This window comes from Rhynchophorus ferrugineus, unplaced genomic scaffold, assembly GCF_030347505.1.
Source record: "Rhynchophorus ferrugineus isolate W39M unplaced genomic scaffold, kcgeb_rfMv2 rfM9, whole genome shotgun sequence".
NCBI classification, from domain to species: Eukaryota; Metazoa; Arthropoda; class Insecta; order Coleoptera; family Curculionidae; genus Rhynchophorus; species Rhynchophorus ferrugineus.
In genome coordinates this window covers 39,214,227-39,228,717 of record NW_027472588.1, presented here as the reverse complement: position 1 = coordinate 39,228,717, position 14,491 = coordinate 39,214,227, and the positions used below count along the sequence as shown (strand labels likewise).

The window sequence follows — 14,491 nt, the reverse complement described above, 5'->3', positions numbered from 1 at the left end:
AAAAGTATCGATATATAGATATATCGTAAAGAAGAAGAAGAAGGAACGTTAAATGTGACCCAAGCAACGATCAGCGAAGGATTATCAGCAATGAGGACATTCCAAAAGATGGCCAAATCAATCGAATGACAGGCAGATGGACAATCGAAAAATCGTGTGTGAAATGCAGTTTCAAAGGTGTGATGGGAAGTGATTTCCGCATAGAATAGTGACGGGTGATGAAAAGTGGATTCATTTTGAAAATCCTAAGCGCCAAAAATCATGGTTATCACCTGCCTGATTGGTGAAATTGCCACAAATTGCCTGAAAGATGGGCAAGATGTATAGAATCAAACTGCCAATACCTTGAATAAATAATTTTTTCCATTTTCTTGAAATTTATGTGGTGTTCGAACCGGTGATAACTTTCCGGTACACCTGGTATATCTTTATTTTATCGCAATAGCCAGGAAATGTATCGATGTTTAAGAAGATATATCGGAAAACACAAAAAAATGTGTATCAAGTAAGAAAAACACCGATATTAATTAAAAAAACAATTATTTTATTTTTTATTTTTATTTTATTTTATTATTTAAACAAAAAATTATTAATTAAAAAAATTAATTAAAAAAATCGTTAAATTTAATTACTAAAGTGATCCTATACCTTTAAGATTATATACCAAAATTGGCCAAAATTGTACCAAAAACATAATTTTAAGGGTTTATAATATGCTTATATAGATTTTATTATTTATATTATATTTTTGAAAACATATATCCATATATCGTCCAGAAATATCGATATTTCTTTCAAATAAATATCGGTATATCGATATTATTTCAGCATTCCTACCATTTATGCTCTATATCACTGAAAACAGAATAATATGCTAGACTAGGATAGTTTTCTCGGTAGTTCATATCGTCTAAACTATACTTCATGACAACGATTTTGACGATTTCATCAACCATTGATTTTAACATTTTTGTAAGTACATAATGAAGGTTATAACGAATTATTAATTATTTTAGCAACATATAATAAACTTTGTAATCATAAACATGATAATAAATTAAAATAACAATAACAATAGTATAAATGTTATGTCAAAAAAGTACGTATCGTCTTTATATATGCTATTGTAATATTTATCTGTAAAAATCAACTCTTCATTTAATTTCGTTGAATTAAAATAGCTTTATACACTGCTGTAATGAAAACTTGGGAGGATATACGTGCCTTCACAACAGACACATCCACCATGTGACAAATACACCATATATTCCTCATATGACGTCAATATTTACCGCGTAGGATATACGAACGAGCATAGAAATGGAAAACTGTTTATATATAATTGTTACATTTTCTCATTAGTATGCTGAAATTAAGCGCAACTTTGTTGCCTTATAAAGTCGTTTTACGTGCTCTGTAATTGTCAGTGGCGTAACTATCCCATGACAAAATTTTAAAAACACCGTAACTAAGCACTGTTGCCTTTTAAGATAAATAATAACAACTTTATTTATAAAGGTTCTAAAAATGGCCTGATAAACTGAATAATTTCTAAAGTTATTTCCAAATTAATCGTTCCTGAATTTTTAGTAGTAGTGGATTAATATATCATAGGATGCTAAATATTTGAATATGAAGTTTCACCAATATATATATATACTATCTAATACATCATAAATTAATTTAATATTTTCTTGCCATTTAGTCAGAGACAGAGCTCAATAAACCAGAAATCATTGAAATAATATATCCATTTTGTGTCATGAATTAATAACGAAAATACGTTTGCAAACTGGAAAAGGTACAATCCTCCACCTCTAATGAATGAGCATGATTTCGTGGTTGCCTAACTAGTAGGGATTTGTTGTTATATCCATATTTCAAAAGAAAATATTGATATTTTTTTAACCGATATATCCATATTTTTCTTTATTTTGAAGAAAAATTAAAGGTATTTATTAAGGATAAGGTATTTTTACCGGAGAAAATAAAAAAATAAAATTGTAATAAAATATTTTATTTAAATACTATCTATATAACCCATAGGATGTAGATTACAGTTGTAACAATAGTAAACTGTAATATTTTTATCGGTGGCCCTCTAGCGGCTTGCGGTAACACTAAGGCCTTTGTTAGAAGTGTTCCCATTTCTATATTACAAGCTTTTGCGCACATCATATTTTCATATAATCTAATCCACAAATTAATTGGAATATCAGAAAACTAAGCTAAGACAAAATGAAATATTTTTTAAAAATATCGGCTCACAAATCATTTTCAGGATTTAATTAGAAATTCTCTTTTCAGGCAATAAATGGAAATAATAAATGTACAAAAATTTGTGATATGCTAAAGAAGAAAATGAAAGAAGAATAATTAGTTAATCCTATGAAAGGGGCGATATTTGGCAATTTAAAATAAAATATTAATTATACGATCGATAAGCTTTATAATTTCCTCTACTAAACATAAATAAGATGTCAAACAAAGCTATTAATAGGCGTCAAAAATGGTCCCTTGAAAATGTGAAGTAGGTAACATCTAATTTAATGTTCTAATTTGTTGTTATAGCCATGTATGTCTTGTCTTTTAGAACCTATCGAGTCGCTGCAGAAGCTTTGCCTTCTCCTCCAGCATATTCTACGTCGACAGTATCGAATGCCAGTGAGGTTTCAAAAAATACAAATGTTTCTAGATTAATTACCAAAAAATCGTGGGATTTAGCACTAGCACCTCTGAAACAAGTGCCCATGAATCTGTTTATATCATATATGGCGGGCAACTCTATATCCATATTTCCTATAATGATGGTGGGCATGTTATTGATGCGTCCAATTCAAGCGATATGGGCTACTAAAAGCACTTTCAAAATGATGGAAACATCCAGCGCTATTCTCCAGATGTTAGTGTATGTCTTTGGACATCTAGTAAATATGGCTCTGGCATTGTATAAATGCCACAGTATGGGCTTATTACCAACACATGCTAGTGATTGGTTGGCTTTCGTAGAGCCACCTATAAGACAGGAGTATTTAGGAGGGGGTGTTGCGCTACATTAAATTTATTGATATTTACATCTTAACAAAATACACAATGTGAATCTATACAGTGCTTTTATTTCTTATGGTTTCTTATGTTTATCTGCGAACTCTTTAATTTTATTTAATAATGCTTCAGGATCATCAACTCTAGGTACCTACAAAATAGTTACTTATAAATACAATTGGATTAGAGAAAGCGTTTTTAGTTTACATTATAGTTTTGCGTCACGTAAATCCCTGTGTAAATACCCATTAAAAAGACCACCTAAAACATAACAATGGTATATTCTTAATCAGTTTTTGAATAATGCTATATCCTTCGCCTTACCAAATTTTTTACCATGTTTATTACTTATATGTTTTGCTATTTTCTATTTACTCTTAGAATTTATAAGATACCCCCCTTATGATATTAAGTTAACGTAGAGGACATAAATGACAACTATATGATTATTGTTCGCTTAAAAATCATATATCATTTTTGGTATATATTAATTATATTTGTCTTTATAATCATAAATTATTATATTTACGAATTGTTGACGACATAAAGACAACTTGTTTAATAAATGCTTATCATTTACAGATATTTTCAACATGAATACATTATTTAGTTCACGTGTTTTTAGTGTCAAATTAGAATTCTTAAAGCTAGATTAACCTATGCAAAGACTAAACCATGCAAAGCCACTGTTTTTTTTTATTAAATAATGTAATTTTTATCTGTTCATATTTAATTGTTCCATTATTTTAAAGATCTTTCCTATCTTGCATCGATTATGCCCATCAAATTTTGTCTCTATTTTTGACATCTGACATATGGAAAAAAGAAATGAAGATTTGTCTTATTTGTGCCGCTTATTTTATAGATGATTTTATGACTTTAAATCGCAGAACTGTTCTATGTGACGTACAGCTGAAGCCTTTTCAGATTTTTATTTTTTAATATTTCTAATTGTATTTTAAACAGATATATTTTAATATGGATACTTCATTATCAAATTTTGGTTAGTGTGTAACATATGGTGGATACTTTCTATTTTATAATTTTGCTATTTTAGAACTCAATGAAAATGAAATAAAAATAGGTACAAATTCTGAAAATGGATCGGAATATACTGACATAGAAGCTAATTTGGTTAGTTTAAGAGATACAGATTTTGATAATAATTTACCCCATACTGTAACACTTTTAACACATCAGAAGACTGGGGCAAAAGTTTACCTAATAGGTACAGCTCATTTCAGTAAAGAATCTCAAGAGGATGTTAGAAAGGTACCTTTATAAATTGGTTTTAATTATTTATTTTAATTGGATAATTAAAATGAAGAAACAAAAGACTAGTAACTTTGAATGGAAAGTCATATTAATTATATATAGTTTATAGTATTTATTACTAAGTTATGTTAATTATATATTTTAATACTTAGGTAATAAGGAATGTGCAACCACAAATGATAGTTGTTGAATTATGTAGATCTAGAACTAGTGTTTTAGAATTGGATGAAAATACTATATTAGAGGAAGCAAAAGATATTGGCATGGCTAAAGTCATGGCACTTGTTAAAAGAAATGGAGTTATTAATGGTCTTATGTATGTACTAATGTTAAATATGAGTGCCTTTATAACAAAGCAAATAGGAATGGCTCCAGGTGGTGAATTTCGAGTTGCCTTCAGAGAGGTCTGATATTAATAACAATAACTAATTCCTAAGTAACTATAAGCTTTTAGGCTTCAAATATACCAAACTGCTGTATTCACCTAGGAGATAGACCAATAGATATTACTTTGAGGAGGGCCATATCTAGATTGACATGGTTTCAAACAATAAAATTAGCTTGGCATCTAATAACAGCAAAAGATCCTATTAGGTAACATGCTTTTATCAAGCTTTTACCACATTCACTCATACCAATATTATTCATTGTTGTATAGTGTTGAAGAAATGGAATCATGTAAAAATAGTGATATATTGGAAAAGCTATTTGCTGAATTAGGGGCAGATTATCCAATGTTGCGTGAAGCTCTTCTGGATGAAAGGGATATTTACTTAACAAGTTCTCTGCAGCTAGCAGCCAGTATCAAGCCTAACATTAATCCAAGTACATGTTTCTAGATTTTATTAAAATTAAATCTGAAAAGCTTGCTTGTCTAAGGAGCTTAGTACTAGTTGATGAGCCTTCAATAGTTTGATTGGTAAAATTGTTTTTAGGTGACGGACCAATTGAACCTTTAAAAGTAGTAGGTGTCGTGGGAATAGGTCATGTTGCAGGCATTACCAGACTCTGGCCCGAAGATCAAATTCATAGAGTTACAGATATCATGACAATCCCACCTCAATCGATGACCTCAAAGATAATGCGATTTACATTTAAAGTCTCCCTAATAGGTTTAGGAGGTTACCTTGTGTACAGATTAGTGCCAACAAATGTTAAAACACATTCGAGTATTTTTATGGAGAAAGTTATTTGCGGTCTTAAAGATCACACGTGTTTGAAATCAGTGATGCCTTAGTTTCAGTTGTATAGAACTCTCCATTTTACTTCTTTATGATTTTTTGTAGTATCCGTTGAAAGTTTCATATTTTATTTTAAGCATAAAATGTATGAATTGCTTTGTTAAAATTTAGATGATTTTTTGTTTTAGTAATTTTATTTTAACGAAAAGACATTCCTAATTATTTTTAAAATGGGGGTGGGCTTCGATATACTTAAAGATATATAAAAAGCTTATTTTTGATACAGAATTTTAATTATAGTGAGATTGTTTAAACACCGGTAGATGTTCTGTTAAAAGTTTTTCTTATAATTAAATGTTGAATTTTTAACTATAGCTATTTTAATTTCCCGTTTTTTTTCCTCCTATTTCCCCTTAACATTAAAAGAAGTTCAGGTAGTATTAATCTTTAATTAATTTAATAGTAAATTTGAATAGAATTTGAGAGCTAATAAAAAATATAATTCAATAAAACTAACAATAATTAATATTCTAGTATAACGTATAAGAGTATTATTGCTTGATATTTGGCAGGATTGTTATAAGTACTTCAGTAATCATGAAATATCCCCAGCGCATCGAAATCCCAGATTGGATGCCGTCGAATCCTTTGTGTTAGATGACCTAGCAGCACACCTATATCTCCAGCAATATGACTCATGGCATAGGAATGACCCCCCCTTTTTAACTTTTGAGTTCTAAAAGTAAACATGCCTCAATATGATCTTTTCTTTTTTATTTTCATTGCCATAAAAAAAACTGTAGATATAAAGCGATTCCTACCTCAGGATCATTAAACCAATCATCTTGTACCCATTCCCATACATTTCCTGCCATGTTGAATAAACCAAACTTATTTGGCGGGAACGCATCTACTGGACTAGTAAACAAATACCCATCTTCAGCCGTGTTAACTTTTGGAAATTCGCCTTGCCATATATTCGTCCTAAAGTTTGTGTTACCATAAGCCATTTTACAAGACGATTATTTATTGTTAATACCAGTGTTTTCCTTTGGGATTCAACTTATTACCCCAGGGATAGAGTTTTTGTTTTAAACCTCCTCTACAAGCCATTTCCCATTCAGCTTCAGTTGGAAGCCTTTTTCCTATGTGTTTACAATAACTGTTTGCATCATTCCAAGAAATATGGATAACTGGATGATTCATTCTATCTAAAACAGAGATTTAACAAAAAATAAAGATGACTACACATTTTTAAATGTATGTGTGTTAAACTTAATGTAAGTTATTTCTATCTTTATTAATACCTTCAATTGTTGACTCTGGTCCTTCGGGATGTTTCCACATTGCACCATTCAATTTTATCCACCAAGGTGCTTGAGCTGCGCGCAGATCTTGATAGGAATTCCTCTCTTTCTCGGGTAAGGTCATTTCAAATACAAAGCTGTCTCCAAAATTTTCAGCTTCACTTTTATAACCCGTCTCCCTCACAAAATTATGGAAATCTTTATTAGACACTTCATATTTATCAAGATAATAATCGTGGTTAACAGTAACATTTCGAGCAGGACCCTCCATATCTGCTACGAACACCGGTTTATTTGTTCCCATTTCGAAAGTGTCGCTTTTAATTAAAACCATATTAGAAATATCAAATGATGCTTTAGGGGTAATTTCTTCATAGTTTAAGTCACTGGAGTACTTATGACCAGGTCTAATTTCATTTTCTTCTTTGCTACATTGTCCATTGCGATTCAAATTACAATTACAGTCTGAAGAACAAACTTTTAAAAAACTAAGTACGGTCACAAGTAATATATTGCTTCGTAAGTACATTTTAATCTATGTTTAATCGATGAATTTCGACATTAAGTTCATTCTATCAAATGCTTTCCCCAAAAAAAATGACCTTCGCTTAAACCACAACAACGTGAACATAAAATTGGTCCAAATCTCACATTGTATAAAAACAAAAACATTGAACCGTGACAGCATGTTGGTTATGTGTTAGTTCTTCTCTAAGGTCTTCTTTATATTTAACTTTATATTTTATATTAGATGATTAAAAAAATTCCATAAAACTAAATAAATATTTATTCAGGAATCATATTAGATCAACAGATTTATTTTGGTAACACTTTGTACGGATTGAGTATTCCATTGGGATCGAACATTTTCTTTAACTGTTTCATGATTTGGATGCTCTCCGGGCTTTTGGAGTAGTGAATATATTTGGGTTTCCTGAATCCGATTCCGTGTTCCGCACTGACGCTTCCCCGGAGTTTGGAAGTATATTCGTAAACAAACGGTTCGATCTTTTTAAGGATATCCTGGGAAAATTCTCTTACGGATACTTGGAAATGTATGTTTCCATCACCTGGAAAATAGAAAATTGAATAACGGTGATAAATTTAATTTAGTCTAACGAAGAGTTGACATTAGATTGACAAGATTTGGCATTAGGGAAATTTGATTATGTGTTAATGAATAAATAATAAAGAGAACATAAGGAAACAGGTTTTTCTTATGATATTGGGTTCTATTGATTTCTTACCTAGATGACCATATCCGGACACTCGAACAACGTCATCATTTGCCAGTCTTTCCCTCATAACCGGAACCAACGAATAAAAGTTTTCAATTGGCAGTGAAACATCGTATTTAAATACATAACCGTCATGTATAAAACCTTCCGTTATACGTTCTCTTAGGTCCCAAATAGTCTAAAAGCAACAAAAGACGTTAATAAGGTCAGGTAAATGCATATAATAGTTTTAAAAATGTTGATAAAATTTTCTTACTCTCATTTTGCTGACTTCGTTGGTAACAGTTCCGTCTAGTACCAGTCCCTGACTCATTACATCTTCCAAAAATGCGTTAAGCTTCTCTTGGTCGTGATCGTTATTGCTACCGTGGGTTTCGACGAGCATATAGAACGGATAATCGGGTAAAGGCGATCTTAACTTGAGATTTTCGGTACATACGCTCAATGTACTTTCGTCTATCATCTCGCAGGAGGCTAGGACTTCGGCCAAGTCTTGTTTGGCCTTTTTCAGTGTCTTTAGGACCATATCAAACGATTCCAGTCCTGAAAGGGTCAATATATGTATTTATGTATTTTTTTCTATTTTAAGATTTAATTTAAAATATTATTCATGCTGCATTTATTATAATATATTATAGAACATTCTAGGTTAATTTGTCCAATGAAGATAATATATTCAACATATATTATATTCTTCAAATTTACGTATAATTTACAAGAATTGGCAACATCGCAAATATACATTGTGCACCTGCATAATCTAAGGCTTTAACTTATTTGTGATTTCAAAATAATATATTCTTCAAATATACGTATAATTTATAAGAACTGACAACGTCGCGAATATAAATTATTGCGTTCTTGTAGGGCGTCTAGCATTTTAGGCCAATTTGTGAATTCAAGATAATTGATTTTATTTATATTATTGTCTTCAAATTTACTTATAGTTTGCAAGATCTGACAACGTCGCAAATAAAAATTCTTGTGTCCATATGGGGCATCTCAGATTTTACGCTAATTTGTGAATTTAAGATAATTTATTCTATTTATATTCTATTCTTCGAATACACGTATAATTTACAGGAACTGGCAACATCGCATTTATAAATTCTGATGCCCACGCAGGGCGTCTAGCATTTTAGGCTGATTTGTGAATTCAAGATAATTTATTCTATTTATATTCTTGTCTTCAAATTTACGTATAGTTTGCAAGATCTGGCAACGTCGCAAATAAAAATTCTTGTGTCCATGTGGGGCATCTCAGATTTTAGGCTAATTTGTGAATTTAAGGTAATTTATTCTACTTATATTCTATTGTTCGAATACACTTATAATTTACAGGAACTGGCAACATCGTATTTATAAATTCTGATGCCCATGCAGGGAGTCTAGCATTTTAGGCTAATTTGTGAATTCAAGATAATTTATTCTATTTATATTATTGTCTTCAAATTTACGAATAATTTGCAGGATCTGACAACGTCGTAACAGCATAAATTATTGCTGATGATCTAACATTTTAGACTAATTTGTGTATTTAAAATAATCTATTCTATTTATATAATAACTGGCAACGATGCAGATAAAAATTATTATAGCCACGCGGGGCGTCTAATATTTTAGATAATTTAGATAATAGATAATTTATTCTATTTACAATATATTCTTCAAATATACGTATAATTTGCAAGAACTGACAACGCCGCAACAATTGAAATAATCGTGCGCATGCCGGGCATCCCTACGGATAGCCTCCTGCGATCGAACACGTCGTACAAACCTAAAAACGCCAGGTTGACCGCCTTGGGCTTGGTGGGGCACTGTACCGCCACCTTAGTCACGATCCCCAGCGCTCCTTCCGATCCGATGAAGAGGTGTTTCAGATGAAAGCCGGTATTATCCTTCTTCAGAGTGCTGAGCAGGTCGACGACTTCTCCGTCGGCTTTTACCTGAAATCGCAAAAGGTTCATTGTGTCGAATTGGATATTTGAATATTCCTTTGCGGGATTTCGGGTTCGTTGTCTGATGACCTTTTGATTACAGTGGTCTCTTTGAAGACACGGTCTGAATCGTTATTCATGATTGACGTTTTAAATAATACATGATTCGTAATGAAACTAGAATTTTATTAAGATTTCTTACTATTGAGATCATGTGTTAAGTATTTTAATGAATATACGCTTGTTAATGTCTACTAATTCAAACCAAGTATACGAACAAAGTGTAGAGCAACAAAACTAACGAACAGGGCTCAAAAAAATAATTATTTAAAACTCATTTATTACTACTGTTCTGTTTTACTTGCACTAATACAATAAAAAAAATTAAAAGAACTTTAGCTAAAGTTCAGAATAACACAAGTTCGTGTAGTTTAGTTCGATTCAATCTTCTGATTTCCTGATGGATGCCAAAATAGTTAGCTGATTCTGCTTGAGGAATCGGGCATCCGTCAAGTGATATAATTAGGTTTTTGTCATTTCATCGAAACGCAAAATTGTATTTTCCAATCTCATTCCTTGGTAGATCTTGCTGACTACCACTTGTACTTTTTCTACAACCTTAGGCATATAGATAATAACTGTATCGTCAGTAAATGATCCTAAAAGTACTGTTTCTCTTGTTATTGGGATATCCTGCTGAGTAGAGCAGATACAGAAGTGGTCCCAAGACTACCACCCAGTTAATTAATAATTCTATAGTAATAATAATTAAATTGTTGTGTTATTCTTGGTGGTTTAACATACATTGGTTTTAAAATATGGAAGAAGGAGGGTAATGCAGAATGTAAGGTTATATTTTTAAAAGTTATAAAATCCAAACAGCATCAATTTTATTTATAATGAGAATGTTAGCTGTTGAATGTATAACACTCCATTTTAAATGACCTGGAATAGGTATCAACATATGCCAAAATGTAATGGTAACAAGAACAGAGAAGAAAATGATTCGTGTTGTGTTGGAAGTAGTCAAGTATAATATATTTTAGTAATGATTTAAATTATATTTTATAGGTAAGATGTAGCTAGAATTTCTTGAGAGTGAAGAACAAGAGAAGAAATTAGACAGCATTTTGCTAACATGTAAGAACAGTGTACAGTGATAGTATAAAATAATTAAATTTGCTAAAAAATTAGTTACTCATACATAGTTTGGACATTAAATCAATTATTGTGTATATTGTCAAAAATAACGATGTGTTATATGATCTTTTGATGTTATAAAAATAAAATGGCTGGATAAATATTAATTATGTTTTTATTATTTCGTTTCATTCAATACTTTTTTAAATTAAATATGTATGTGCTTAATAAGCGCATGTGCGAAATAGATGGCGCTACTAGAATTAAATTCATGTTTTTTAGATAGCCTTAACCCTCAAAAAATGCGTGTATAAATTTGACAGCTGTCAGATCATTAGTCTGTGAATTATAGCATTTTGAGTGAAGCAACTGTTGTTATTGTGACAAAAATGGATAAAAAGGAATTTCGCGTGTTGATAAAATATTGCTTTTTGAAGGTAAAAAATACAGTTCCAGCAAAAACTTGGCTTGATGCTGAATTTCCAGACACTGTCCCAGGAAAATCAACGATCAAGGTATGGAATGCTAAGTTTAGACGTCGTGAAATGAGCACCGAAGACGGTGAACGCACTGGATGCCCAAAAGAGGTTGCTACCGACGAAAACATAAAAAAAATCCACAAAATGATTTTGAATGACCGTAAATTGAAATTGAATGCAATAGCAGACACTCTAAAGATATCAACTGAAAGTGTACATCATATCATTCACGAATATTTGGGTATGAGAAAGACCAAAACTTTTGACCAAAAACGACGAGTTTGAAGATGATCAAGCGTAATAAACCTGAGTTTTGTTTTTGTTTTGTCAGAGCCAAAATAAAGGAAAACTTAAATTTGGTGCAGCAACGTTGCATTTTAAATTTTAATGACGTGCATTGGCTGCTATATTGAAAGGATTTTGTATGTCAGGTGATCGTATTATTTTCTGCATCCCCTTTTTATAGCAAAATATATGTACTTACGGCTTCCACGCCCAGGACACTACCATGTAAGTTTCCGTATCTCAACAACCTCAAACCACCTGCGTTGGTCGATACGTTTCCACCGACGTGGCAAGATCCTTTGGCTCCTAAATCCAGAGGCATCATTAAGCCGTGATCGGCTAACGCTTCATCCAGTACCTCCAGGATACATCCGGCTTGACAGATCAGAACACCTTTAACACAAATCCTTTTTTTTATATTGACAAAATGACAAATATTTTGATTAATATCCTGGAAAATCCCAAAAAATATATTCCCATAACCTGGAAGATCACCAAATGTAATAAAAAGTCTATTGACTTACTATCCCACTGTTACCAGTAATATCTAAGGTCTATCTAGGTAATCAGTTTGGGTTTGTTAATAAACATTCAACAACTCACCAGGTACATAGAATAACAGATGTAATTGAAGAAGCCTATGAAGGTAAAAAGGTACTTTCAGCTATATTCTTAAATGTAGCACAAGTCTTAGATAAGGTATGGCATGACGGCCTTGTTCGTAAGATAGAGAAAATGTTACCGAAGCAACACATTGAACTGTTAAAGTCTTACATTACAGCCAGAATATTTGAAGTCAAACAAGAGGAAGCCTACTCTACAATAAAAAAAAGCAAAAGCAGACTTACCAAAGGAAATGTATTGATGCCAATACTTTACCTACTCTACGCATGTGATATACTATAAATGGAAAATGTGAAAAAAAAACATTTTCACTACATAAGAAGTTGCAGAAACTGATATGTTGTCAGAAATAATCAAATTCATAGGGAAACTGACACTCCAGAAATCAAGCACTTCATATCTCAATCATTCCACAAACAACAACTCAGCTCAAGTTCTTCTGAAAAAGCGCTTGTTCGCGAGCTGGTCGACATGCTGGGAGCTTAGCACCGCGTCACCGCTAAGCTCTCCCCCTTTTCCAGGCTGAAACGACCTCATCCGTCGCTACAGTCATAACATTTGGCCCCATACAACAGTACCCAGTTGTGTGTTAACTCAGGTTCGCGAATCAATAGAATCGCCGGGTCCTCGTGCCCAATAACGGCTGCCCAATCAGCGGGTGCCATATCCCCAAATTTAATGCAGTAGCAGTAGTGATCCACAGGGGTCAACTGTGAGGCGGTTTCGGTTTAGTGTATTGGTAAGCCCAGAGGCAGTCCCACATAACCCGGTCCAACTTGTCACTCCAGGGCAAGTCTCCGCGACCAGGTATGCGTCATGCATTCCACCGCCTGGTTTTTAGGCCAGAACAAAAAAAAAGAAAAAAAAAGAAACTGATATGGATATACGAAATTCATTTATTGGGATGTTCCACAAAAAGTAATTTAAATACAATACAAATTTTTCAGAAGAAACTCCAGAGCAGTACTGTAGATAAATAATACTATTACGAGGGTCACTATTTATATTTCGGGAATTGGCAACACTGTTGTCATGTGAATCCATCTGACGGTTCCATCGTAAAGTTTGACCTCTTTGACGAAAGCTATTTGTCGATGATTTTTTACGATTTTCGACGTGGATTATCACAAGAGTGCATCAATTAACTTAATTTGACTTTTGGCTATGAAGCTCCATCAGAAACCACCGTGTATCACTGGTTTAGAGAATTCAGTCGTGGTCGTAGTTCGTTGTCCGACGAATTACGTGACGGTCGACCAAAATTGGCTGTTGTGCCAGAAAACATAGATGCTGTGTGCGGATATATTCGTATGAACCCGAAAGTAAGCAGCAGTCGACTGTATGGGTGTTCGCGCACGAAGCACTTCAAAGAAAATGATGGCCTGTTTCTTCGGGAAAACTGGTCATATTGCAACAGTGCCTCTAGAGAATCGTAGATCAATAAATTCTGATTGGTACACAACCATTCGTTTGTCAGAAGTCTTCGGTGAAATAAGGAAAACAAACAAGAGACGCCGGATTGTTCTTCATCATGACAATGCGAGCTCTCACACATCGGCTCAAACAAAAGACTATTTGAGCACTCAAAACATCGAATTGATGGGTCATCCGCCGTACAACCCTGATTTGGCACCCAATGACTTCTTTTTGTTCCCATCCGTGAAGAAGAAACTGCGTGGTTAACGATTTTCATCGCCCGAGGAAGCTATTGAAGCGTTCAAAAATCATATTTTGAAGATACCTCATTCGGAATGGATTAAATGCTTTGAAAATTGGTTTAACCGTATGCAAGAGTGTATCGATCATCATGGCGAGTACTTTGAAAAACAATAAAAATATATTAGCAGCTTAACTATTTGTTTTTTTCCTATTCCCGAAATATAAATAGTGACCCTCGTATGAAGTATTGGAATGAAATCCATGATTCATAAGACCATTTTACAATTTTGGCGTATATGGAAAAACGGAGCCTCAAAT

The 14,491-nt window shown here is 32.7% G+C and overlaps 4 protein-coding genes across 8 annotated transcripts in view; 2 read left to right on the top strand and 2 right to left on the bottom strand.

The window, feature by feature from the left end:
* The first annotated feature begins 2,163 nt into the window (after positions 1 to 2,163).
* Positions 2,164 to 3,104, top strand: EMC4 (ER membrane protein complex subunit 4). Its single transcript, XM_076414978.1, has 2 exons — positions 2,164 to 2,530; positions 2,594 to 3,104. The coding sequence occupies exons 1-2, from the start codon at positions 2,478 to 2,480 to the stop codon at positions 3,057 to 3,059; spliced, it is 519 nt and encodes a 172-aa protein (XP_076271093.1). The 5' UTR covers positions 2,164 to 2,477; the 3' UTR covers positions 3,060 to 3,104.
* Positions 3,097 to 7,486, bottom strand: LOC143202944 (formylglycine-generating enzyme). 2 transcript variants are annotated; one of them, XM_076414969.1, is made up of 5 exons: positions 6,809 to 7,486; positions 6,541 to 6,712; positions 6,323 to 6,485; positions 3,253 to 3,306; positions 3,097 to 3,196 (listed from the first exon to the last, which is right to left on the bottom strand). In XM_076414969.1, the coding sequence occupies exons 1-5, from the start codon at positions 7,335 to 7,337 to the stop codon at positions 3,122 to 3,124; spliced, it is 993 nt and encodes a 330-aa protein (XP_076271084.1). In that variant the 5' UTR covers positions 7,338 to 7,486; the 3' UTR covers positions 3,097 to 3,121. The 2 variants fall into 2 exon arrangements, with proteins under 2 accessions (XP_076271084.1, XP_076271082.1); XM_076414967.1 differs by lacking the exons at positions 3,097 to 3,196; positions 3,253 to 3,306 and adding an exon at positions 5,935 to 6,237 and having other exon boundaries at positions 6,809 to 7,483.
* Positions 3,733 to 5,870, top strand: LOC143202943 (traB domain-containing protein). The gene is made up of 6 exons (XM_076414966.1): positions 3,733 to 4,048; positions 4,103 to 4,317; positions 4,473 to 4,724; positions 4,775 to 4,914; positions 4,979 to 5,145; positions 5,256 to 5,870. The coding sequence occupies exons 1-6, from the start codon at positions 4,024 to 4,026 to the stop codon at positions 5,555 to 5,557; spliced, it is 1,101 nt and encodes a 366-aa protein (XP_076271081.1). The 5' UTR covers positions 3,733 to 4,023; the 3' UTR covers positions 5,558 to 5,870.
* Positions 7,487 to 7,577: 91 nt separating the features above from the next.
* Positions 7,578 to 14,491, bottom strand: part of LOC143202938 (D-2-hydroxyglutarate dehydrogenase, mitochondrial) — a 62,337-nt gene continuing 55,423 nt past the window's right edge. For all 4 annotated transcript variants that reach the window (XM_076414955.1, XM_076414957.1, XM_076414954.1 and 1 more), the window contains exons 5-9: positions 12,090 to 12,283; positions 9,827 to 9,995; positions 8,303 to 8,589; positions 8,056 to 8,224; positions 7,578 to 7,878 (exon numbers count right to left, since the gene is read on the bottom strand). In XM_076414955.1, coding sequence (XP_076271070.1) covers positions 7,625 to 7,878; positions 8,056 to 8,224; positions 8,303 to 8,589; positions 9,827 to 9,995; positions 12,090 to 12,283 — 1,073 coding nt within the window. In that variant the 3' untranslated portion in view covers positions 7,578 to 7,624. The remainder of the gene's footprint in view (positions 7,879 to 8,055; positions 8,225 to 8,302; positions 8,590 to 9,826; positions 9,996 to 12,089; positions 12,284 to 14,491) is intronic.

Excerpts from the sequence above, each read along its gene's own strand:
- LOC143202943 (XM_076414966.1), top strand. The coding sequence starts at position 4,024 with ATGGATACTTCATTATCAAATTTTG. Across the intron at positions 4,049-4,102 it reads TACTTCATTATCAAATTTTG|AACTCAATGAAAATGAAATA; the intron begins GTTAGTGTGTAA and ends TTGCTATTTTAG. Across the intron at positions 5,146-5,255 it reads CAAGCCTAACATTAATCCAA|GTGACGGACCAATTGAACCT; the intron begins GTACATGTTTCT and ends AATTGTTTTTAG.
- EMC4 (XM_076414978.1), top strand. The coding sequence starts at position 2,478 with ATGTCAAACAAAGCTATTAATAGGCGTCAAAAATGGTCCCTTGAAAAT. Across the intron at positions 2,531-2,593 it reads TGGTCCCTTGAAAATGTGAA|AACCTATCGAGTCGCTGCAG; the intron begins GTAGGTAACATC and ends CTTGTCTTTTAG.
- LOC143202944 (XM_076414967.1), bottom strand. The coding sequence starts at position 7,337 with ATGTACTTACGAAGCAATATATTACTTGTGACCGTACTTAGTTTTTTA. Across the intron at positions 6,486-6,540 it reads AATCCCAAAGGAAAACACTG|GACGAATATATGGCAAGGCG; the intron begins GTATTAACAATA and ends CACAAACTTTAG. Across the intron at positions 6,238-6,322 it reads ATTGGTTTAATGATCCTGAG|AACTCAAAAGTTAAAAAGGG; the intron begins GTAGGAATCGCT and ends GTTTACTTTTAG.